Source organism: Platalea leucorodia, assembly GCF_965183815.1.
Source record: "Platalea leucorodia genome assembly, chromosome: 5".
Lineage (NCBI taxonomy): Eukaryota > Metazoa > Chordata > Aves > Pelecaniformes > Threskiornithidae > Platalea > Platalea leucorodia.
Genome location: NC_138827.1, coordinates 34027143 through 34050556, shown reverse-complemented (window position 1 = coordinate 34050556; position 23414 = coordinate 34027143). Strand labels below are relative to the sequence as shown.

Below are 23414 nucleotides of genomic sequence, written 5' to 3'. Positions count from 1 at the left end.
TGGACGAGGTCAGGGCAGGGCTGCACAACCGAGCCACAAGGAACACATATGCTCAAGGGAATGGTGAGATCTGCTACCATTTCTGCCTCAGCTCTGTAAAAATCGAATTTAAAGCAAGCTCTCCAGGGGCCGGGGAAGCTCTGGTACGTGACTACGCGCCCGGCGTGGCTCAGAGCAGGGGCACTACTCCTGCTAAACAGCCTTCCTCCGAGCGCCCGGAGGGAACGAAAGGCGGCGGGGCCGGCGGGGCCGGGGCAGGTGCCGCACGGCTCCCCGCCCTGGGGCGGCGGCGCGGAGCACGCGCAGAGGCCGCTTCCCCCCTTCCGGCGGTTGCGGCGCCGGAGCCTTGCGGAGGAGGCGGGGTAAGATGGCGGCCGCGGTGCCCGCCGTCTGCCGGGTCCGCGCCGCAGCAGCAGCCCTGCTCCTGGGGTGCTGCGGCGCAGCGCTCGCCAGCGGCGTCCAGGTACGAAGGCTGGTGGGAGCGGCCGGCGGGGAGAGAGGGCGGGCGGCGCTGGGCCGCGCCGCAGGCTCTGTGCTGCTGTTTCCCCCCCATCTCCTCCCCTCCGCAGGCTGAGCCCGCGCCTGCCGCCCCTCAGCTGCCCTCCCCGCCGCTCTGGGCGCCGCGCCGGTGGAGCTGCCCGGAGGCGCTGCGGGAGGGGTTGTGCTGGCTTCGGCGGGCGCAGCCCGGCAGCGGCTCTCCCCCGCCGAGGTGCGGCCGGTGCCCGGCGCTGGGCTGCCTTCCCCGGGCGGACGGGCGGGCCTTCCCCGGCCCCGCCTCGCTCGGCCCCCTGGGCGTAACGCGGGGGGCCGCTGGCGGCTGCCCGCCCGGCCCCGGGGGGTCGGTGTTCTGCAGGCTGCGAGGCAGTAGGACCCAGAAACAGCGGGGCTGCTGAGGCACACGTAACTTGTTTAAACTGTTTAAAGTTAAAAAAAAAAAACAACCAAACACCCGTCTTTCAATACGTTTGCAGGATTCTGAAACGCCGTTTCTCTTTGGCTACGCAGTGTAACTTTCAGTAGCCGGTGTTTTGCGTTCCTTTTCGGGACGTTTGCCGGCTGTGGTAGGTGTGAGTAGAGCTCCTCGGGCTAAAAGCCAGGGTGGGGCGCTTTCACAGGCGGTGGAGCTGCCCGGGCTCCCCTGGGCCTGATGCCCGTCTGCCCTTCTCGCAGGTGTCAGGCATTTTACACACAGAAGGAGCTGATTTTTATTTTTTTTTTTTCAGGTGGGAGTAACTTAATATTTCAGTCGTTACGCTTTTTGCACAGTGCCCACGCTACATCTGGGGTGTTGTTTGCATTTGAATTCTGCTTTATTAACAAATTGTTATACTTGATTACAAATAGGACAAAAAATATGCAATAGAAATACTTTTAAAGTCTTTGGATTACTAATTACACTGCAACTTGTTTGCTACTTGAAGTACAGTATGCTTTACGTATATTTTAACAAACGCTTTTTCTGTTACTGTGTTTTGTGTGAGACCACAGGCATCAGCCCAGTACCCCTCAGAGTGTTAACAGAGTCTGATTAAGAATCAGCAAGTCTGGATTCTTGTCCTGTGGCAGACTCGTTCCCTTACCTCCGAGAAGTGTTATCCTCTTCCTGTGTCCTGATTTATGCTCTCTGTTAAAGAAAAAGGGCCCTCTCCTCTGCAAAGCACAATGGGAACTATGGAAAACACAGATTATAGAGAAGGTGGTTGTTCTCATAGCTCCTGATTTTGGAGGATAAATGTAACCACCTTGGATTTAAAATGAGTTGAAATTGCAGATTCACTTACCTGCTTTTGAAAAGATGAGAAGAACAATGAAAAGATAAATTAATCCAACCCCCTTTTCTCATTAAGGAAGAAACTGTAGGTCAATAAATCATTTTATTTTGTTCTTAGAGTGTCCTTTGCAATAGAGATGTGTGGGCTTTTTGTTTTAACTATGCTGAAAGTGACTAATAGTTCTTTCTCCTTTGTTATGTAGCAAGTTTCAAGGAAAGATTTGGAGCAATTAGCTTGCGTGAAATGTGCAAAATGGAATACGAAAAACTGCCTCTTTTGAAGCTTTTGTAAGGTTTATTCACTGTTAAGGTGTGGTAAACATATGCATTGAACACTGTTTTGTGGAAACAACAAAAATATGAGCGGTCATTTCTTTCTTATTGCTGAAAAACTTCTAATATTTTCTCCATCCTACAGGATCAAGCAGAACAGTTCTTTAGAAGTGGACATACAAATAACTGGGCAGTTTTGGTAAGTGTGGTCCAGGTTGTTTTCTTCCAATAAAGTTGACAGTTTTTCGTCGGGAGCCATAATTGCAACAGTCGCTCAAGAATTTTGTTCCTTTGAAAGAAATGGAAAGATAAAGACTTGGAAATGAATAAATTTGAAATTGTGTCTGCAAATCTATTACACTATAATAAAATTATCTTTTCAGTATGACTGCGTTTCAAGCACTCAAAACATCTAGCTATATGGCAGGATTCATAAAACAAAAGCTCTGACAGCATTAAAACAGTTAAATTACCATGCTGCGTATTGAACAAAAGTGTAATTCTGTTATCAGAGAAGTAAATCTCTTTCACCAGAAAGGTACAATTTATTCCTGATTTTTGTTCTTATTCAATCTGTTAACTTGTGATAACGGGCTTAGAATAAAATAAATTCAGGCAACATAATGTTTAGATCAACTGTTCTTATCCTAGTTTTTTTTTCTTTGCCATGAATCTTTTATTAGCTTTGAATCATGCTACACAATTGGTTCTTAATCACAATTCAGGTCTTAATGACTAATTTGTTTCAGAACACTGTTGTAATTACTCAGTAGCAGCTGTTTGTTTTCCCGATACTAAAATTGAGCAATATAAAAGGAAAGTTAACAGTAATTAACTGAATTGGAAGGAATAATTTCTATATTCTACAATGTGCAAACTTGAAACTACTAAAACATCAAGTACTACTTTAATACTATTAACAAATAGGTGCTTTTATTAGTAGCTGTGAACACACACAAAGAAAGTGGAAAATTAGGTCCAAGGAGCTATACTTCTGTCCTCAACAGATTCTCTGCTTGTTATATTTTTTTCAGTAGTTCATTATTAAGCTTTATAACAATTGCTACTAATTTTTAAGTGGTAAAATAGGGAGGGTTTTACTGCTACTAGGCACTTCAAGCCTGGGATCGTACTACAATCCCACCTCATCAGTCGTCTGAATTAATATGCTGCAGTGTGAATAGCTATATTTAAAGCATAGACACATTTTCCGCTGTGTTGTAAGGGAGGTAATGGAGGAAAGGGGCAGATGATAATGTCTTGAAATGTCACAGCTAGATTGCCCACAGTTAGTTTTCAGAGCTTTAAATCTTGCCGAAAGGCAAATGTTCTCATGGACTGATTCCCGTGAGGTTTTTTTGAAATTTCTAACTGACAGGATGATCGAGCCACAAGGGGATCCTTTCAGCCTGAATTTTTGTTATTATTTAAGCTATTGCTCATTTCTGTATATGAAAAGGCTAGAGAAAACTCCTTAAATGCAAACATCCTCATTGTATTTTCCCTTGTGTGTGGCTTCGGCATGAATTCACTTATGCCTTTGTGCAAGAATGCTCCCAGAATGGGTTTGCTATTGAGATGAGAACTCTTCCTCTGATTTTTCTTCCATTTGATGTGGAGAAAGCAGATGAAAAAATTTAGCTTATCCACTTACTATTGCTGAATTATTCCCTAAAGTGCCACTTTCTATACTTAGTTGGGTTTTATGACAATTTTTTCATGAGTCAGTATGTTAAGAACATTTTTTTTTAACTTTTATTTTCAGCATTTGTTGCTTTGGTACAACAAAGATTTATATAGCTTCTATCACAAGTTTCTTGGTGTTGGTATGTTCTGCCTGATTTGTTACTAGTTTGTTGATATTCCTGTAATCATGGTCTTCTGATGCAATGTGCCAGGCCAATTTGTATCTTTTACACTATTTAATATGCTTTTTTCCTCCCTTAAAAATTCAAGGTGTGTACATCCCGATTCTGGTTCAATTATCGTCATGTGGCAAATACTCTTTCAGTATACAGAAGCGTCAAGAGGCTGGGCATTCCTGATAGGTGAGGGCATCTTGGTGAATACAATTCCTTGCAAATGTGCTGTTAAAGTTCTCTTGTTGTCTGAAGCGGTATAAAAATACATTTTTCTTCCCAGTTTAACTGGATAAAAGTAAAAAGGAAGGATGTGATCACATCAGCGTATTGAAAAATGCAGCAATATTGTTCAAAAGGAAAAGCAACAAGTTACATGATAAAACTTCCAGTTGGAATAGGCTAATTAGGTTAAAAACATGAGGAGCTATCTGGGCACTAAAATGTACCATTTAGTAAATTGCTGAAAGCATGATGTGAAAATTGATAAATGCATTCAGCAATGACAATACTACTCTGAGATACGGCTTTTGCTGTACTTGAATTTCCTTTCAGTGTGGAGATGTTAGCAACACTAACTGTACTAAAATGTAAGACTTCCACATCTGCAACTACACTGAGAGTCTCTAAACTAAAGGCCCTGAACAAAGCAGCTCCTACATATTGAAAGTAGCCTTGAAAAATCCATTTTTAGATGTTTTTAGAGAAACCAGAAGTTTTGTCCATCAAATTGTGCTTCTCCAGCAGTAGCTCAATGGTTAAAATATATCCCTTCTTTGACAATAGGATTAGGAAGGTGAACAAACTGTTCCAAAGTGTCTGTTAGTTGTATTCCTACTGGAAGTTCTAGGGGTATTGGCACAGTTCATCCAGCTGTTTTGGAATGCAATTTACTTGTATCAGAACTGTGGAAGCAAATTTTAGGCACCAACATCCACTGAATAATAGCCTATGTGTATCCATAGGCTCCTATGGAAATCCTGGTGGCCCTGGTTTTTAGTGTTAGTTTAGAGAACTGGTAGGTTCTGCAGCATGTCTGCCTAAAGAGGTATGGCCTGCTCCATCATTGCAAAATGCGTATTCTGATGGATTAAATTTGTATGACTTTTTTTTTGTCCAAGTCCAAAACTGTAGTATCTGGAGTCCCCACTTAGCTTCCACTCAGCTGGGAATGCAGTGGCAGTATCATCCTGTTTCCTGTGTGTATTTTTAAAAAGAAAAGAGTGACTTCTTGGTTTTTGAAAGAGGGGATTTAGAAACCTAATTTTTGGAAGCATTTGGGGGCTATAAATCCAAGGGAACGTACGGCCTAAGCACTGTGGGCTGAAAGCCACAGAAATATGGCATTTTTTTTGCACGTCTCTTTCGGAAGCATGTGTCTTCTTTCCTGTATAGTCTTTGAAGCATAGGCGCCCTAGGCCCTACCTTAGAAATTCTTTCACTAGTTCTACGCTTACCTGAGAACTTTCATCTTCTCTGCATCGATCCATCTTCACCATTAAGGCCAAAACAGGTGGCAGTTCTAGAAATACCGCAAAAACTATGGCATGGCTGGAGGTTTCTGTTGTTCAGTATCCTGATCGATTTCTTATCCATACCCAAGGATCTGGAAATTAATCTCAAAAAGCCAGCAATGCTTTAGACTAAGGTCAAGAATAAGACATTGGAGAAGACCGAGAGAGAGAGAGCGAGAGCCTGTGTTTTCCCATTTGCAGCAATTTTTACATGGATTTGAGTGGCTTTCTCCCTTAGACAAACTTCTTCCTCTACATGTTTTTCTTTCTTTGCTGTAAAACTTCATTCAAAATATTGATAAGACTAAAACAAAACAAAACAAAAAAAAACCAAACCAACCTAAATCACATCTTAAACATAAACATTTATCATGATTCTTGGGGTTGGTTTTTTTTGGAGGGGTTTGCGCATAGCCTCATTTTGAATGGATGTGTGTCAATTTGGTGGCTTAAATAGATTTTTTCATCCAACAACAGAACTCATTAGGAAAATGGCTTGTGGTTTTATAACTGTAAGTTGCTCTGGTTTGTTGACATGTGGGCATAATTCTCCAATTCATACAAGAAAAGTTTTGCCAAAATAAAACAAAGCCAGAACGAATCCAGAAATTCTTTTTGATTCCTGGAATCATTATGCAGTGTGAGTTTTATGTCATGAAAATAGCATTAATATAATATGTGGTTAGATTACGTTGGTTTAACAATTAAGATGCAAGTTAACGCCTAGATTGTTTTGTTGCATCTGTGAACCACTTAAACAGAACCGCTGTGTACAACTGTGGAATATTTCAGATGCTTTTAAGAATGCCATACCATATACAAACTTTACATGTTTGTGCTCCCCTGTCTGTACTACTGCTATGCAGAACCTTTTACTGAGTGATGTGTGATTATTAATTTTTTTTTTTTAATAGACACGTTCCTAGCAAAAATACAGTGCTAAACTGTAGGCCTAGCGGTGGCTTAGTCTGGAATATTCGCTTCTGAGTGTAATACAAAAAATGGGCGTACACCTGACTATCTCAGTAAATCTGCAAGGCATATATTCAACACTTGCTTCCAACTAATTCCCTTTTAATGATACTCTTTTATAAAAGTAGTTTTGTACTGCTATGCATGTGTAGAGAAAAAAATTCTTTATTTCTCTTCTGTAGTTGTCCTCCTCTGGCTTCTGTCATTGCAGCTTCATATTTATGCCAGCATTTTATTCCCATTGAAATAATTTAATTATTTTTGAGGATTTACGCTTATGTTATTTTGGACAATGGTTTTCTCTCTTTTTTTTTTTTTCTTCCCTTTTTTTTGTGCAGTGTGGAGTGTATCAGCACTTAATAAAGAATAACTTTACTCTTAAAGTGCTCATGCAGACATACAGGTGAACAATGACAAGCACAGGAATGGTGTTTAAATAGCAGGACATAGTTTAATTTATAACTGTGTGCCTGAGAGTCTGAATTAGCAGCATTCTTTGCAGGTACAAAGCTTTCCTTTTGTAAGCATTGTTTGGGAGAACACAAAGATCACAGTCAAGGAGAAACTATATCCAAGAGAGGGTTATCCAAGGAAAGGACTAACTTCACCTTGTTCCAGACATCGCTGGCATATTCTTCCTAGTGCTAACAATCTCCAGTGTCTACTTGTTATTTCATATTTTGACCCAAATCTTTCCCTGCCAGGTGAAATATAGATCTTTGGCTGCATGCAATTTGGAAGAGCTTTATAATATGCTGTTTCATTGCTTTGGGTTTTTTTTGTGTTTTTTTTTTTTTTTTCTTGGTACTATGAAATGCTGGGTTGGTTTTTTTTCTTGGTACTGTGAAGAAAACAATGTCTGGTGTCAGCCCACTTGTGTTCTTCAGAAAAATTCCATTAACGCAGATAATCATACAATAATGTATCAGATGTAGTATAATGGTTTGAGAAATATTCAGGAGCTCCTCAAATTTAATTAAAAATTGTCATAATGTTCTTAATTGATCTGTCTAAGAGGGTGTAAAAAGGCTGGGATTTCTTCCGTGGAGCTGCGTGAAGTGACTTAGTGCCCTGTAAAAATCTCCAGATTTTTTATAAAGAGTTCTGCTAGCCCAGGTCCAGGCAAGTCTGTACCATAAAGTTGCTAATGTCAACTACCCTTGTGCTTGTCTTTAGCCGAACTTAATCCTGTAGATAAATAACAGCTAGCTGCATTTCCACGTGTGGTATCTCTATAATAGTGAGGATGTGCATAAGGAAATAGGGTATAATTAAGCAAAGTTTCACTTATAATTCCAGGAGTCGTCTTAATGTTATAAGCTATTGTTGTAATCATGGGACAGTGTTGTAATTTCTGTTTGACTGTTATGTGAAAATAGAATGGCTGAAATGTTTTTGTCTTTATTTTCCATAGTCACATTGTCCTGATGCTAGCAGATGATATGGCATGTAATCCCAGAAATCCCAAACCAGCTACTGTGTTTAGTCATAAAAACATGGAGCTAAATGTCTATGGAGATGATGTGGAAGTGGATTACAGAAGCTATGAGGTGACTGCGCTTTAATTAAATCATTTGGTCTTTGTTTTTAGTGTTGGTTTAAAGATTTATATGTCATCTGTGAAGTCTGAAGAAGTCTTTCTGTTCACATTACTGCGTTTGGGCTGGGCTTTTATTATCAACTGATTTAAAACACGCACCCCTCCCCTCTTTGATACTCAGTTTTGTGTTTGAAATTTATTATACTAGAAACATGTTGTGTATTGGCTATTTTAAATAATGGAATCTCCATGGATAAAAGAATATATGGAACTCCTTGTATGTGTTAGGAATACGCACATATTACTGAAATTTCTGTTCTTTGGAAATGGCTGGTCAGTGTCTCATTTTACAGACACTTAACACCACTGTGAAACTTCTGGCGTGCATGTGAAATGTTCATTAGGGAGACCTACTTAAATTTCTACTGTAAATTAGTTACTATATAGAAATCTGCATTCTATCACCTTTTCATTTTTGTGTAATATTCCTTCAAACAGACAGTGTCTTTACCAGTTGATCTTAAATTGGATATCAATTACATGGTTTAATAGTGCTATATAATAATTACTGGTTTATAGGAGCATATTTAAGTATATAGTAGATGTTTTATTTCTCTGAAGCATTGTATAAAGAAGTGAAGATACAGAACTGAAACAGAAATGTGCTTTTTATCATGTTTTTTCCTGAGTATGGATTTGCTGCTAGCGTCTGAGCTGTGTACATCTGCATGAAGAGGAAGTGGTGTTTGATAGGATGTTTTACAGTCATCATCCAGATGGGTCTTACCTGATCACTCAAAGACTTATGTAACCAAAATTGATCTTGTTTTTCCTTTCCTGAGTTGCAGAGGGAATTTAAACTTTTATTTTTCCATGGTAACACACACTAATGTTGGAGCATTTTGTGAGTACATGAGCAGCTTTGGCAGAATAAAGCTATATGCTGACAGGTTTTCAGATCAATGAAAATGTATTTAGAAATTACAATGGTAGTAGACTTATTGGATATAATAAAGCAACAGGCTGATGTTAGTGGAATAAAGTAAAAGGTACCATATGACTGCAAACCTGCATTAAAACCTTAAACAGAAAATGTCTGTTTATGCAGTTCATACCATGCAACATTACATCTGGTTAGATACACTGCATATTTTAGTGTTCCATTATTTAATTTATATAACCCAGCCTAGAGTTGTTAATCAATATTTTTTCTCTTTAGAAAATTGCTTTATGCTTCTATTCATAGGTTACTGTTGAGAACTTCTTGCGTGTATTAACAGGAAGAATCCCACCAAGCACACCGCGATCTAAACGTCTCCTTTCTGATGACAGAAGCAATATTCTAATATATATGACAGGTAATTACAGGTTTCTGTATACAGTTTATTGATGTTTGTTGTTCAGTTGGATGGGTCTGTTTGAAAGCATGAAATCCCATCAGGAGTCCAAAGAGACAAAAGGGTCAACAAAAGGATTTTTTTTTTGTTTTTTTTAGCATGTCATGCTAATTAAGAAAAAACCTGTAAGGTAGCACTCAGCAGTATAGTTTCCAGTTTAAATGATGTATGTGTACTCTTCTTACTGTACTAATATTTTCTTTTGCTGGAGTCTGTTTGGAGAAAGAGAATTGTTTGCCTTTTTTATAGAAGAATGGTCACCTTTAACCTATGTACTTGCCTAACTTCTGATTTTTCTGTCAGGCCATGGTGGAAACGGTTTCCTAAAATTTCAAGATTCTGAAGAAATCACAAATGTAGAACTTGCTGATGCCTTTGAACAAATGTGGCAGAAAAGAAGGTAAGAAAAAAGCATTCTTTAGAGGTTAAATACTGTATTTCACAAACATGCCTGAAGTCTTACCTAGTAGGCCTTGCTTACCTTCAACAGTGATACTGTCCGTTGTCCATAAAATTTCATGAAAGTTTGCATTCAGAAAGAAGGTTTTTATTGTTTGTTTTCAGCTTCTTGCAGTTACAGCTGCTCAAATGTATTGCTTTGACTAAACTCGCATCTTAAAACCAATCAGCGTGAACTCTTCTGTTCCTTAGGTTCCTAGCAGCTGTCCTGGTAACTAAAAAGCAAAGTTTTTGTATGTTGTTTCAATTTAAAGAGAGATGGGTAAGGAGGCTGTTTTATTTCTTTTAGGTACAATGAATTGTTGTTTATTATTGATACCTGTCAAGGAGCATCCATGTATGAACGATTTTATTCACCTAATATAATGGCCTTGGCTAGCAGCCAAGTTGGAGAAGATTCTTTATCGGTAAGTAGATTTTTGTGATCCTGAAGACAGTTTTCAGAATGCCAGAGTTAAAAGCACAGGTCCTATTGACTTTTAACTAAAAATTTCCCTTCTAATTGCTGAATGCGTAAGGTGTTTAGTTACAAAGCGTGGTTTTGACAAAACTTGTAAGTGTGCTTTTCCTGCTTGTTTTTGTGCACTGTCCCAAAGAACCAGGCTAAGGATGGATTTCTGTGCTTACTGGCATTGCCTGAGATAGGAAGAAATTTTATGGGAAGACTACTGAGAGATATGTGTGGGGAATATTCAATCTAGGACTTCTTACACTTGATGTGCAAAAAAAATACCCACTACCTTTCACCTGCTGTAATTATATCCCAGCTGAATCACAGAAGGAGCGATAGGAGAGAGATCCTAGTTGGACCAAAACCAGCAGGTCAGGATTACCTGAACCTGCACAGTGCTGTAAGATAAGCTGTTTCTCCTATCCCTGTTTTCCAAGTCCTAAGAAGCTCGGGGCAGCCCGCAAATCTGTACTGGACCATTAAGAAGAAGGGGTACCCTGCTTTTTGTCAAGCATGGAGATTACCAGGATATAGTCTAGAAAAATGAAGATAAATTGTATTATGCAGCTTGTCAACAATATGTTTCTTCATGACTAGTCATTTTCTTTGCGTGGTTTGCCTAAGAACAAAAAAAATTATGCTTAATGTTTGTAACATGCTATTACATTCTGTTCCCTCTCCTAAATACTGAGTTCTTTCCCGCAAATGCTCAATAACTGCTGTGTGTTGTTTTTAAGCATCAACCTGATCTTGGGATTGGCGTTCATCTTATGGACAGATATACATTCTATGTGCTAGAGTTCTTGGAAGAAATTCATCCAGCCAGTCAGACAAATATGAATGACCTAGTAAGTAGAATACTCAACGTTCATGAATATGCTAATGACTTTAACAGTTTCAAAACTAATTTATTTTGTCCATAGGGTTCTCTGAATGCTTTTTGTTCTCCTGCTGTTCCTCTGGGAAGCAGCTTTGGGGGGAGTGGTTTTTTGTCATTATTAAATGTAGTCGTAGTGTAACACTTAAAGGATTGTCCTCAATGTGAAAGTGGTTTGCTGGCTACAGAAAAAAATTAACCAAAATAAGCCAGATTTTTTTTTAATTAATGGAAAAATGAATAAAGTATTCATTAAATATTCGTTTTAATAGAATGAAGTGTTTGCACATGAAAAATGATAGTAGGAAGATTCTAAAAATCAGCTTAATGCGTAGCAGACACCTTGCAGATGTGGAAAGGCAGGCATTGATATTGTTTTACAAAGGTGATTAAACAGTTAAAATTCTAACTGTGCACTCACAAATGCCTGCAGAGACTAATTTCTCTGTATATCTGCTTCGATTCCAGAGCAAGGTATGTCCAAATCCATCAGTGTTTGGAGTTAATTATATCTTAGGTTGATACTAATTGTAGGTTTCAGGTATGAGGCAGGAGGCAAAAGAACCCCAACCAGATAACCTATGGTAAAACTTACAAAAACGCCTCTATAACAGTTAGATGTATACTCTGGTGAGATGACATAAAAAGTAACCATATTTTATTTACTCTGTTAACCCTTTATACCTGTTCCAATACCAGTTTCATTGTAGTAATACATTATGCTTTGGTTCCTTGTAGCTGTAAATCCTGACACGCTGTGTCAGTGATCTAAGAGCCACCGCTTACAGAACACATTGTCTTTTGATGCATTTCTGTAAAAGGAGCAGCTGCTCAAAAGTTTTATGCCACCCTCTGTCTACAGAGGATGGTGTTAGCCTGGCTGCTAGATGTGTAGTAGAATTCTCTCTAAACAGCCCACACTTGACAGATTTTATGTTGATACAGAATTGATTCAGTGACTGGGATTCAAGATTCTTTTACTACCATGGGAATGAAATTCTGTCCTGTAATTTAATACCTTTTGATCATGGGATACAGGTAATTTTAAAATAAATCTTGTTAAAGAGGAATATGCAAGCTCTTTATCGAGTATCATCTTCTAGCCAGTTCATTCAAACAGCACTTTAGAACTCTGTTCTGTAAACAAGAAAATGAATTGATGTTAAAAAAAAAAAGTCATAAAAAATGAACAGTGGTTTCTACTGTATAAGACACCACCTGGGAATTGGTATAACTGGTCTAGCCAGCTAGATATTAATCCAGTTGTGAAAAGTATAGAAAACTTGTTAGCTGGCCAAGTAGTTTACCTTTTTGAGCTCTTGCATTTTTGTTTTTGCTTATATGGCAACTACTCGGGAAGAGCTGTGGGAAGTTATCCCACACTGGTAAATTCCTTGCATCATGTAAGTCATCTTATCATATGTCGATCTGCTTATTGTTGCTCTGGGAAGGGAAGAGAATGGACCCAAATACGTCATGATTTGTGATGGTCAGGTACTGAGTCATAATATGCACGTATTTCAGCAAATGGGACCTCTTGGTTTCAAGTCGGTGCTTTTCAGGCCTTCACCCTAGAGTTCCAAAATGACATATGGTTAAGTCCATGGTAAGGATATAAGCCCATTTATTTGCCAGCAGTTATAGGGGATACTTTAGCACTGGAATGCACTGTTAGTGTTGTGCTGGTTTAAGACCAAAGACCTACTGCTTATCCACGTCTGATTTTTTTAAAAATTAACACTTTCCAAACTCAGGATAACATACTAAGTGGCTCACTAACTAGCTTTAAAATTATTAGCTAATGTTTAGTTGTTTGATCTTCTGATACATTAAATGTCTGCTCTTTTAGAGTTACTGTGTATTTGTTACACCGCCTCTATCCCATCACCTCTTTACTTTTCTGCAACCACTCTTAAAACAGCTTCTCTTCACAACCACCTAAGATTTGGATGTTGCATTCCTGCAAAGAATGAGACATCTTTTTTCACAATCCACTCCACCTACTCCCCACCTGCTCCATCTGTGTTGCTAAAGGATAGCATAAAGCTGTGCAAATGACTGACTTTCAGTTTGATCACAATTCCAAAAAAGTAAAGACTAAATTGAAATGTCACACATTTGAACTTTTAAAATAAGGTTCAAAGAAATTTCTAAATGAGATATCATTTGTCATAGAATAGCTAAAAATGTTGTTAAGAAAAGTCAAGATAACAAAGTTTCCATTTTGGGGAATTGTTTAGCTTTATTTGAATAGTATCTTATTTTTAAAAATTTGGAAAAATTGACACATGAAGAAATGTGTTTCATTTAGCAAGTGTTTGCCTTTTTTTGTTGGAAGACCTCAGTTATTAGTGTTAGTCTGCTGTGGTGTAATTGCTTTGCAGTCTTTCTTTTCTTACACTGGTACTGGGTAGGTAGATTTTTAATACTGAAGTCTTCTCAGTGCCATTGCACATTTTTGTTAAAGATTCATCTCAACATCTTATGGTAGTAAATTGTTGTGGGACAGGTTAGAAATAGTTGGGTGCAGTATCAGTTTCCCACTTTCAGTGCTGATGCAGTTGTTCTGGGACATTTATGCTCTCTTGAGAGCTTGGAAGAGAGACTTAATAGTATAACTGCAGCATAGACTTATGCATCAAATAACAGGATTAAAACAAATACTTAGCTTTTACAGCTTACTTCAGAGACTTAGTTTTTATGTTTGTGCACTTAGTTGGAGCAGAGTTGAAAATTGGTTGCATTCTGGTGAAACCGAAACTTAAGAGGGTTTGTTTGCATTGACAAGTGGCTTTGTATGGGAACCGTGATGCTGATGAGTCTAGTTCATTTTCACTTCACAGAGAGGATAACAGAAAGGTTTGATCTGCCCCTATCTTTTCTTTAGCAGCTGTGTGATAGTCTGCCAGCAAGAGAGTTGGGAATCATTAAAAAATTGCTCAGTGGATATGTGTGCTTGTATGCTTCAGTTAAGGAAAAGGTGAAAGTGAGCTGAAGGCTCCCTGGACCAGCAGCCTAATGCTGTATGTTTACAGGCTTAGACAAAAAAGGCAAGGTATAAAAGAGAAACTGTAACAGAGCAGGAGGGAGGAATGGGGAGATAGAATCTGTCCTCTATGAAGAAAAGCCAGGTATATTGTTTCCTCTCCGGGAAACTCTTTAAATGCAGGGCTTTGTCCTAAGAGAAGCCGCCATACAAGCCCATGCATTTTGTGTCAGGCTGAGCACAGAATTTCTGCTAGGAAGTGTGGACTGAAACTCATAGGTTTTGTCAGTCATGATCTGGGATAATTGAGGCTGCATCTGCATTGAGCTAGTTAGGCCCTGTGATTTTTGTCCTAAGAGTGCAACCTTCTGTGAAATGACCCGTGGTGTAATTAGGTATATGAGCTCTAGATCCAGTGACTGATGAACCTCTTTGTGAAAATCACTTGGAGAATTTAGGATTAAGGAAGATGAGCACCCATGTTGACAGCATCCTTCATGGTCCTGTACATTAATCTGTTTGTTAAATATTCCTTGTTGCTGGAATATACAAGGACTCACATAAGGCATGCTGTTACCAGACGGTCTGCAGGTTGCCCATGAGACAGTTGAATGGACAGCAACATTTGCTCATGGAACTGTCCAGAGCACTGTAGACCTCTCGCCTCTGTCTCGCGGGGATGTGTGTCTTAACTCCCGTGTCTAGTGGAGTTGTGTGTTTGGTTGTGAAGTGCCTTCTGATGATTGAGGCATGACCTCAGCTTTCCAGGCTCATCAAGGAGGCTAGAGAGATTGAGGCCTTGGGCTGCATTTCATGGCACTTTAAGCTAGGTAGCATTATTAATAAAAATACAAACCAATTATTATTTATTGTATTACATTATGTGCATTACCAGATCCCTTGAAATAAGGAATCTGTCCAGATGGGAAATATTAGAGACTTTTGTGGCGAGTGTGGTAGGACTTGTACAAAAAGGCATTGTGTCCAAAATGCATTGGTTTTGCCTTGAATATCTGCTGGGTACATAACAATCTAGTTATTTAATAGGCACGCTATCTTGTCAGATATTCTAAATGCCACAACAAATCTGCCACTGTTAAGTCTACTTCTTTTCTGCAAATGTACCTTTATACAGAACTGAGTTCATTGAAAACAGGTAGTGCTGTTTTTGTCTTCCGGGTGTTGCAATGTGTGCTGGATATAGTGGATCTGATATGTAGACAAAACACATAGATAAAATAAGTAATAAGGTATATAGCTAATTTGTAGGTTTTACAGGATGTCTCTGTGAACTTAATGTACATAAAACACCTTTGATATATGAAGATCCTAATTCTGCATTAATTTGCAGGCTATAAACTAGAAGTAAGACTTGGAGATTTTTTTTCTTTTTGATCAAAATGTAGATTCTTGCTTCTTTATGAAGCCTTTATTATTAGCTACTTATCAAGGCTTGTTTAGTCTTGCCTGCCTCCCTTTGGTAAATATGAAGAATTTATACCCACTTGTGCTTTTTGGAAGGTTATAGCAGCATTGCTGCATCTATATTCAGAAATACGTTCGTGCATTTAATGAATTAGATGTAATTGACGGCTGGCTTTGACAGAAGCATTTCTAAACTCGAACAGCATAATTGTGAGGATAAAGGTTTTCTGAAATGCATAATCAAGATGTTTATGCCTTTTAATGTTTTTGTTCTGTCATTTTTTTCAGCTGTGGAGCTTGTACTGAGATTAATACAAGTCGTGTGGCATTTTCTTTTTATAGCAATTTCATTTTGCACGGTGTATGTAGAGACTGTTGATGAATGGGGGACAGGATGTGATTGTCCATCTTGGTTTCCAGTTTCAGGTCTGTCCAAAAAGTTTGTGCGTTTCCACACCTGGGCACCGAACTGATCTCTTTCAGCGAGACCCACAAAATGTGCTGATAACAGACTTCTTTGGCAGTGTGAGAAAGGTTGAAATTACGACAGAGACAATTTCTTTGGACGGTGACTTAGCTGGTATTGAAAGCAAGTAAGTAGTCATTATTTAGACTTCGTTTGTATAGCTCTGCACCACAGAAACAAAATAGTCATATGACTTGTCAAGGAAAGAACAACTCCGATTTCCTGTCATTTCTTACAAAGAACCAGGGAGTTAGTATGGACCTGCTACTACTGGTAAAGTTGGGGTTTGTCAGCTGAAAACTTTGTTTAAAAATGCTCACCCCTTTATTCAGTCTTGTAGATAAATACTGCTAAAGACCAAGGTACGGATGTCAGCAACAAAAAAATTCGACTAAACTTTTCTTTCTTCCTCAACGTTTCTTCTTTAATGTGCAGAAATATTTTGTTACTGTAAGTTCCTGCTTGTAATAGTTTACTCCATCAGATAAGCTCCGAATATAAGCCATCAGTTAGTCGTTTCATAACGACTAGCTTTTTAAGAAATGCTTTGTTTCTGTTCTGTGAATTCTCTGGCTTTTGACTTTAACTGTCCTGAGAATTTCTGTTGCTGAGATGCACCGATTCATTTGAATAAAACTGCTGGTGTGAGTTCATTGATAGAAGTTGTAACGAGGCTTCCATTACCTTGTGGATGAAGAAAGAATTATAAACTACTTTGTATTTTTGGTATTCTGTTGCCACCTATTGGGAACATGTAAAGGAAGATGTGCTTGTACTGTGGGGTTTTATTTAGCATTGTACTTCCATTTCTGTTGCATCTTTTATTTTTCATGATACTGTCCTCTAGGAGGGGAAAAAAAAAAGAGGGATTGAAATAGTCTGCTATACCAGGGTTGAAATATTTTTCAACCCATAAATTTAGGTAAATTATTTTCTACCTTGTGTACTGTTGCTCAAATCAAAGAACAAGTCGGTGGATAGTAGTTTTATTAATTTTAAAGTAGTCAGGGGCAGTTTAGACTGGACATTAGGAAGCATTTCTTTACTGAGAGGGTGGTCGAACACTGGAACAGGCTTCCTAGAGAGGTGGTTGATGCCCCAAGTCTGTCAGTGTTTCAGATTCATTTGGACAATGCTTTAACTTTTGGTCAGCCCTGAATTTGTCAGGCAGTTGGACTAGATGATTGTTGTAGGGCCCTTCCAACTGAAATAGTCTAGTCTATTCTAAAGATAACAGTAACTCTGGTCCTCATAATTAAAAATATCCTACACGGTTTAGTGTATTTCATATTTTATTTTCATAGTGTATTTTTATCTGCATCATGTGCGTTAGTACTAACCATATGTATCTCAAGCTAATTTTGTGACTCTTTAGTTTAGAATAATATGTAATGACATGAAATTTGTCTTTTCTCTGAAGAAGAAAAAAGCTTTTGGCAAACAACAGACATTTTGCCAGTCAAAAACCATGATGAAAACTTAACCTACGTGGGTTTCTAATTTGTGGACAATTAAAAGGAGAAATAGGTTTTGGACAACTTTACTGTTCTGAAACAGGAAATGACTGGTTGGGATTTTCAGCTTTTATTTTTGAGTTAGTTTGGTGCCAACATATCCAGGGTTTTTGGGTATCTGGCATACTACTGAGTTGAACACATGGAAGCGATGTTGAGAAATGGGCACTTATGCACAGAGAGGAATATTATTCTTGTGAAATGTTCTGATATTTAGTGAAAGCTGTATTACATTATCATGGCAATTCCAGTTAGCTTAAATCTGTGAAATTGGAAGGGATGGGAACATGCTGGTTTAATAGCTAAATAGTTCTTCTTTAGCTTGAGAGAGTCTTTGAGAACGTGTGTGCCTAGGAATGGAAGCACACAGCAGCAACGTATGGAATACTGCCTCACATCTGTAACGTGCATGACGATTTTTAAGTGCTCTCATGTAAAACAGTGAGTTATTCATTGCACTATATTCAGATACAATTTTCCAAGAAAGTACTTCAGTTCTCAGTTTCTTGTTACCACTTTGGAAGAGTTTATAGAGAGTGTGTTTTTAATGGAGAAGAAAGTACCGACTTTGTAGAAAAGTGCTGCAAAACTGTAGTATAAGCTGTATAGATAGTGATGTGGAGTGCTTAATAAATTCCTTAAACAGAATTCTGAGGTCAGTACCTCTTGGTATGACAGAGATCTGTTTTGCTACAACAAATTTCAGAATTATAGCTTGAAGTGAATTTGTTAATTAAAAATGTTAATGCTTTTTAAAAAAAGCAGTTTTGGAGGGTCTGCTCTGCAAGACCTAGTTACTCGGGTGTTATTTAAAGAATATTATAAACGTTACGCACATTTACGTTTGAGGCTGTTAAGAAGTCAGAACACTTCACAAATTATGTGATCTTTGAATAGATACCACCCAGTTTGTCCAAAATTAATATATGAATGACCCTTGAATGAAAGAATGTGAGTGCATAATCTTAACCTCCTCAGTGTTAGTTAAACCATCCTGTGCCTTTTGGGAATGTGATGGCTGTTGACACCCCAGATTGCACTCTTATGTAAAATAGGTAGGGAAAGATGGGGCTAGCACAGCCTGGTTTATTCTTTTTGCTATTGTTGGGAGAGATCTAAACCAGGCTTATTGACAATGAATAATCCTTCTAAATTAGTCATCAATAATCTTGTTCATGCCTAATACTGTTTTAAAAGCCTTTATGAAGAGGAAAAAGTCACGTATACTTGAACTTGTGCCCCTTAAGGGGTTGCAAGAATTATTTACCAGGAAGTATCTGATAGATCACAAATATATACCACTAATGCAAATTTTGATGTATTACATTGGCTACTGAGTGTGCAGATCTTTTTTTATTCTGACAAAATCTATGCAGAATCTTAAATGTTTTCCTTTTTTTCTATATTGGATTCAGTTAGATTTTTTTTTTTCGTAAAAGATAATTTGCAGAGGTTTTATTGGTTTAATATTTGATATAGTCTCTTGGCTTCATTCCTTTATGAATCATTTCCTCTTTGTTCTATTCTTCGCTCTATGTTAGCTGGATACCTTTTTCCTTTTACACACTGGTGGCAGTAGAATGCTACAGAATATTCGTGTTGTGGAGCAGAAAATGAAATACAGACCTTGACTCTGATGCAGTCTTAAGTAGTCTGCGTTAGATCTGATTTGTTTGTTTTAAAGTTGCAAGTATCATATGTGCAGATAAGGGCATTAAAAACCAAATGAACAAACGATGTAAACCACTGATTACACAGATAACGGGTAAAGAAGATGCCATCACGTGAGGCATGAACATGTGTTGGGATTGTACTGCTGGCAGACTGTTCAAGTTTTCATCTGACCCACTGCTGTGACTTTGCCAAATCTTTTCAACAGAAGTTTGTTCTTTTTTTACACAATCGCTTAGCAATTACTTCGTAATGTGCATCCACTCCCAAGCTCAGCGTGAGCTATAGCTGTGCGACCAGATCAGAACTGGCAGTTTCATGTTGAGCACAAGCCGTGACATTTGATGAGTGAGGCCTTTGAAGTTTCCTTTGGCTTTGGCTGAGACTTGTACAAAGAACAACTACTAATTAACCAAAAGAAGACGCTTTCTTTCTGTCCACATAGTAGTAGGTGAATATTTGTGAGTAAAAGCTTTAAAAAAATAGAAAGAAGAATCCTCTGCTGTTTCCTTTCTTCATAGCAGTTTCAATCTAAGCTATGTTCACTTCAAAGGGCTTCTTCTGCAGCTGTCGCAGTCCTGACTGGGTTTGTAGCTGCCAGTTTTAGCAGAAAACCTGACAGTCTAGGGGTTCTGGGGCTTCAGCTGATTCTGTTTTGTCTAAATCCCCATGAAAGAGCATAAAGGAGACATGAAGGAGTAGAAGAAATCCTGCATCTTTGGAAAGGAGCCTTGCAGAGTTTAGTACATCTAATAAATTAGGAGCGTGTCTCTTAAACTTGGATTGTAACTCTACAGCCAGTTGGAACACTTTCTCCTTTTCAGCTCCTATCATGAGGAAAAGATGTGTATCAGCGGAAAGCGTTGGTAGAAATTGGGATAAATATTTCTCTTGAGGGTAGTAAGAAGTGAATTAAAGACAGCATCATATAAAACCATCCTAGTTTCATTGCTTTTGAGAATTGGGCTTCATATTTAATACTTCTGTTAAGAAGAATTATGGTACTACTGGCAGTGACTGTTTTCCTAAAAATAAATAAATTCGCCACTTGTGTGAGGAAGGATGCTTGTGTAACAGAATAATTGTAATTGGTTCATTTGCAGTATGTTGATAGCTAATGTCCTCTCAATCTGGTTTTTTTTTGTGTTAGTGTGTCTCTTCTGTCACTTTCCTGTCCTTTCTTCTTTTCTACCAGTTCCACCAGTATTTTCAGTTTGATGTGCTTAATAAGTAAAGTTGCCTTTGCGTGTTCCTGAATCCATGGGGATCCAGTTGGTGAACCAATAAGTAATTTTTTTGGCTGGTAGATGCTGTTCAGCTCAGTGGGCATTTCTTAAAATAAAAAAGGCTGGGTTTGTTCTGAAGTTACCGTTCATTTTTTACCAGATGCCTCAGAGTTGTGGTTCTTTTAACTTTTATAAATCATTTTTAGGACTAATTCTGAAAGCTCTTGTTCTCCGAGAAATTCCCGGTTCTCATTTGCATCTTGATTTGCTGTTACATCAGCGACAGATTTATGTCCGCTTCCTTGTATTTTCTACCTATTCTTTATGCAAAGGCTTTTAAAGATGAAAGTTGCTGTATTTGTGCTGGTGACAGCAGAGGGGGTGGGCAGCCCTCCGCACGGTACCGGAGGAGGCTTCAGCTGGGCCCCAGCCGGTGCTGCAGAAGGAAGGGCGAAGGCGTTTGGCCCTGCGGCCGCCGCGGGAGGCGCCCGGGCCCGGGCCGGGGGCGGGGGCGGCGGTGCCCGGCGGTGGCCGCCAGGCGGCAGCGTTGTCGCGGGCCAGCTCCCCGCCCAGCGGGGCTCGGGGCTTTTCAGCCATGGCGTGGAAACGGAGGCTTGCTGGGGGGGGTGGGGGTGGGGGTGTGGTTCCCATCCCCTCAGCCCCCTTTACGTGATCAGCTTGAAATTACTGTGGCTGGGGCAGGAAAGGAGGAGTTGAAGTTTTTTTTGTTGTTTGGTGTAAATTTGAGGGGATAATGTCAGATATTTCTTTTCCACTTTTCCCATTGGACAGCAATCTTGTGGAGATGTAATGTGTTTCCGTTTCAGGGTAATGTATAAATAGAAAAAGTACTTATAAATTAGCGGGCCTCTAGTAAGCTGTATTGCATTGACAGTGGGATTATGAAGCTGTTAATTCTAGGTGGCATTGCTTTTTGGAAACATTTTCAGATGGATTTCATAATTTTTTTTTTTTCATGAAACACACTCATCAGTTGCACATGTAGTATATTTGGGTTTTCTTTGCTTGCCTAGAGATAGATCAATATATATGTATGCACATATACATAGCTCCTATACCTGTTAGTGTAAAAGAACTTTTCAAGGCAATGCAACTAAAATTAATATGAGGGCTATAGTAGGAGAAATACAGGAGGGTACAATTTCACTAGCATAACATCAGTACAAAATAAATAAGGATGACTGACAATATCAAAAGGAACTGCAGGTATAAATCATGTTGGGAAGACTTGAAATACACTCAAGTATTATGCTTGGTAATTACAGTCCCTGTTTAGCAAGATATTTTAAAAAGTAGCTTTGAACAATATATTCTTTGGTCATTCGAAAGGATTTTTTTGACCATGCTTTTTGCCAGATTTTGTTTTTTTATATGAAAATGTTTTGTTGCAGAACTATAGCTCTTGAGTCAGATTTTCTTTGGTCTTGGATGATTTTTTTCCCCTCTTTCTCCAACTTTTAGTGGGGTTTCTTGTGGCATCCTGCATTTCTTTTGTGAGAAATCTTCAACTGTTAGTACCAGGTTGTGCTTCTATCATTTTACGTTGTTTTCAGTAGAACGCTACTTTGCTGAACCTACATATAGTTATTCTTATGTATAATTTTAATAGGCATTGACATCAAAACAAACCTCTTGGTCTGTAGAGGTGCTGTGAAGCACATGTAAGTCAATGGCAATATTTTTAACTTTAGCTTTTTAATCAAGTCCAGAAGCTACATGTTCTTCATAAGTGACTTGCATATGCCAGTTGACTTATACACATAATAGTGCTGGGTAATAGACAGGTAATGTCTAAAATTGTTACGTGACAGATTTAGAGGGAGGTCTTAAGTAAGTCTAGTAAATTTTGACATTGTCTAGACAGCTGAGAATACCCAGAAATCATAGGGTGTTCAGTCTAGGTTGTTTATTTCATTTTTCCTTTACCCAGTCCTTTTTACACCTTTCCTATGTAGCATTCTTATTTTGCCTCGTTATTTCTTCTTCAGCTCTTCTCCCTTGTGTGATCTTTACCTGCTATTATTTTTGCAGTTGAGTGGGCTGCTCTATAATTCTAGTCTCCTGAAGTGCTCGTTAGTCTTTCTAATGCTCTTTATATGGAAGTCCTGGCTTGATCTTCTTGCTTTGCTGTCCACGTGCTAAATACAAATTCAGGTCTGTTCTTAGAGGTACTTCTGTGGTTGTGTACTGCATGTTGCTGCTCAAGAAGACCATACAAACAGCTGTAGTACTTGGCATAAGTCTGACCAGGAAATATTTTCATGTAAGTTTGGCATGTTTTCAGCACTTTGAGATAGCATGATAATTTCAGTAAAATTCTGTTACTATTATTTACTTTCTGTCAAAAGTACCAGAGCTGCTGTTATGTTTGTTAGGATACGCTTTTTGTGTGACTAAGAAGAAAATTTCTAGGAGGTTGAAAAATTGGGGGCAAAGAGCAAACAAGGAGCTTGAAGCCATGATTATGGGACTGTTAGGTGTTTGGAATTTAGTGGCCAAGCATACGTTAGCATTCCTTATGCCCCAGGAATGAACCTGGGCACGTAACTATTAAGTCTCTGGGGCTCAAGCAACATTACTGTTTTTTCTGATATGGTATTAAGGCATATGCAAATGCTCTTAGTCTTTCCCTGTTTCGATATTGTGAAAAAGCTTACACTTGTTTTTTGAGTGCCTGAGGGATTACCTTCCAGATGATTAGAGATTTCTGCCACTGAAAATTCATGTCTGGTCCAAAGCTGTGGGGGAGAAAGGGGCATTCTGCCTTCACAATGCATTTATGTAACTGATGGCTAAAAGACCATAAAATGATCTCTATCTGCATCTGCCAGCCCTCCCAATAGGAGAGACTTTTCTCAAGTCAGGTTTTTGGTGGACCGAAGCTCTCATCATAGAGCTATTAAATTTATTACTTAAATACAAGTCCTTGAAGACCTATTGTTGATTTTGGTAAGCTGCATGATGGTCTGGAAGATAGTAAAATGTTTCACTG

General features: G+C 38.8%; 1 protein-coding gene across 1 annotated transcript in view; it reads left to right on the top strand.

The window, feature by feature from the left end:
- Window positions 1-343: 343 nt before the first annotated feature.
- PIGK (phosphatidylinositol glycan anchor biosynthesis class K) overlaps window positions 344-23414 on the top strand; it is a 73151-nt gene continuing 50080 nt past the window's right edge. Inside the window, exons 1-9 of the mRNA XM_082314481.1 lie at window positions 344-463; window positions 2190-2243; window positions 4001-4092; window positions 7804-7939; window positions 9176-9287; window positions 9630-9726; window positions 10075-10192; window positions 10974-11084; window positions 15945-16117. Coding sequence (XP_082170607.1) covers window positions 368-463; window positions 2190-2243; window positions 4001-4092; window positions 7804-7939; window positions 9176-9287; window positions 9630-9726; window positions 10075-10192; window positions 10974-11084; window positions 15945-16117 — 989 coding nt within the window. The 5' untranslated portion in view covers window positions 344-367. The remainder of the gene's footprint in view (window positions 464-2189; window positions 2244-4000; window positions 4093-7803; window positions 7940-9175; window positions 9288-9629; window positions 9727-10074; window positions 10193-10973; window positions 11085-15944; window positions 16118-23414) is intronic.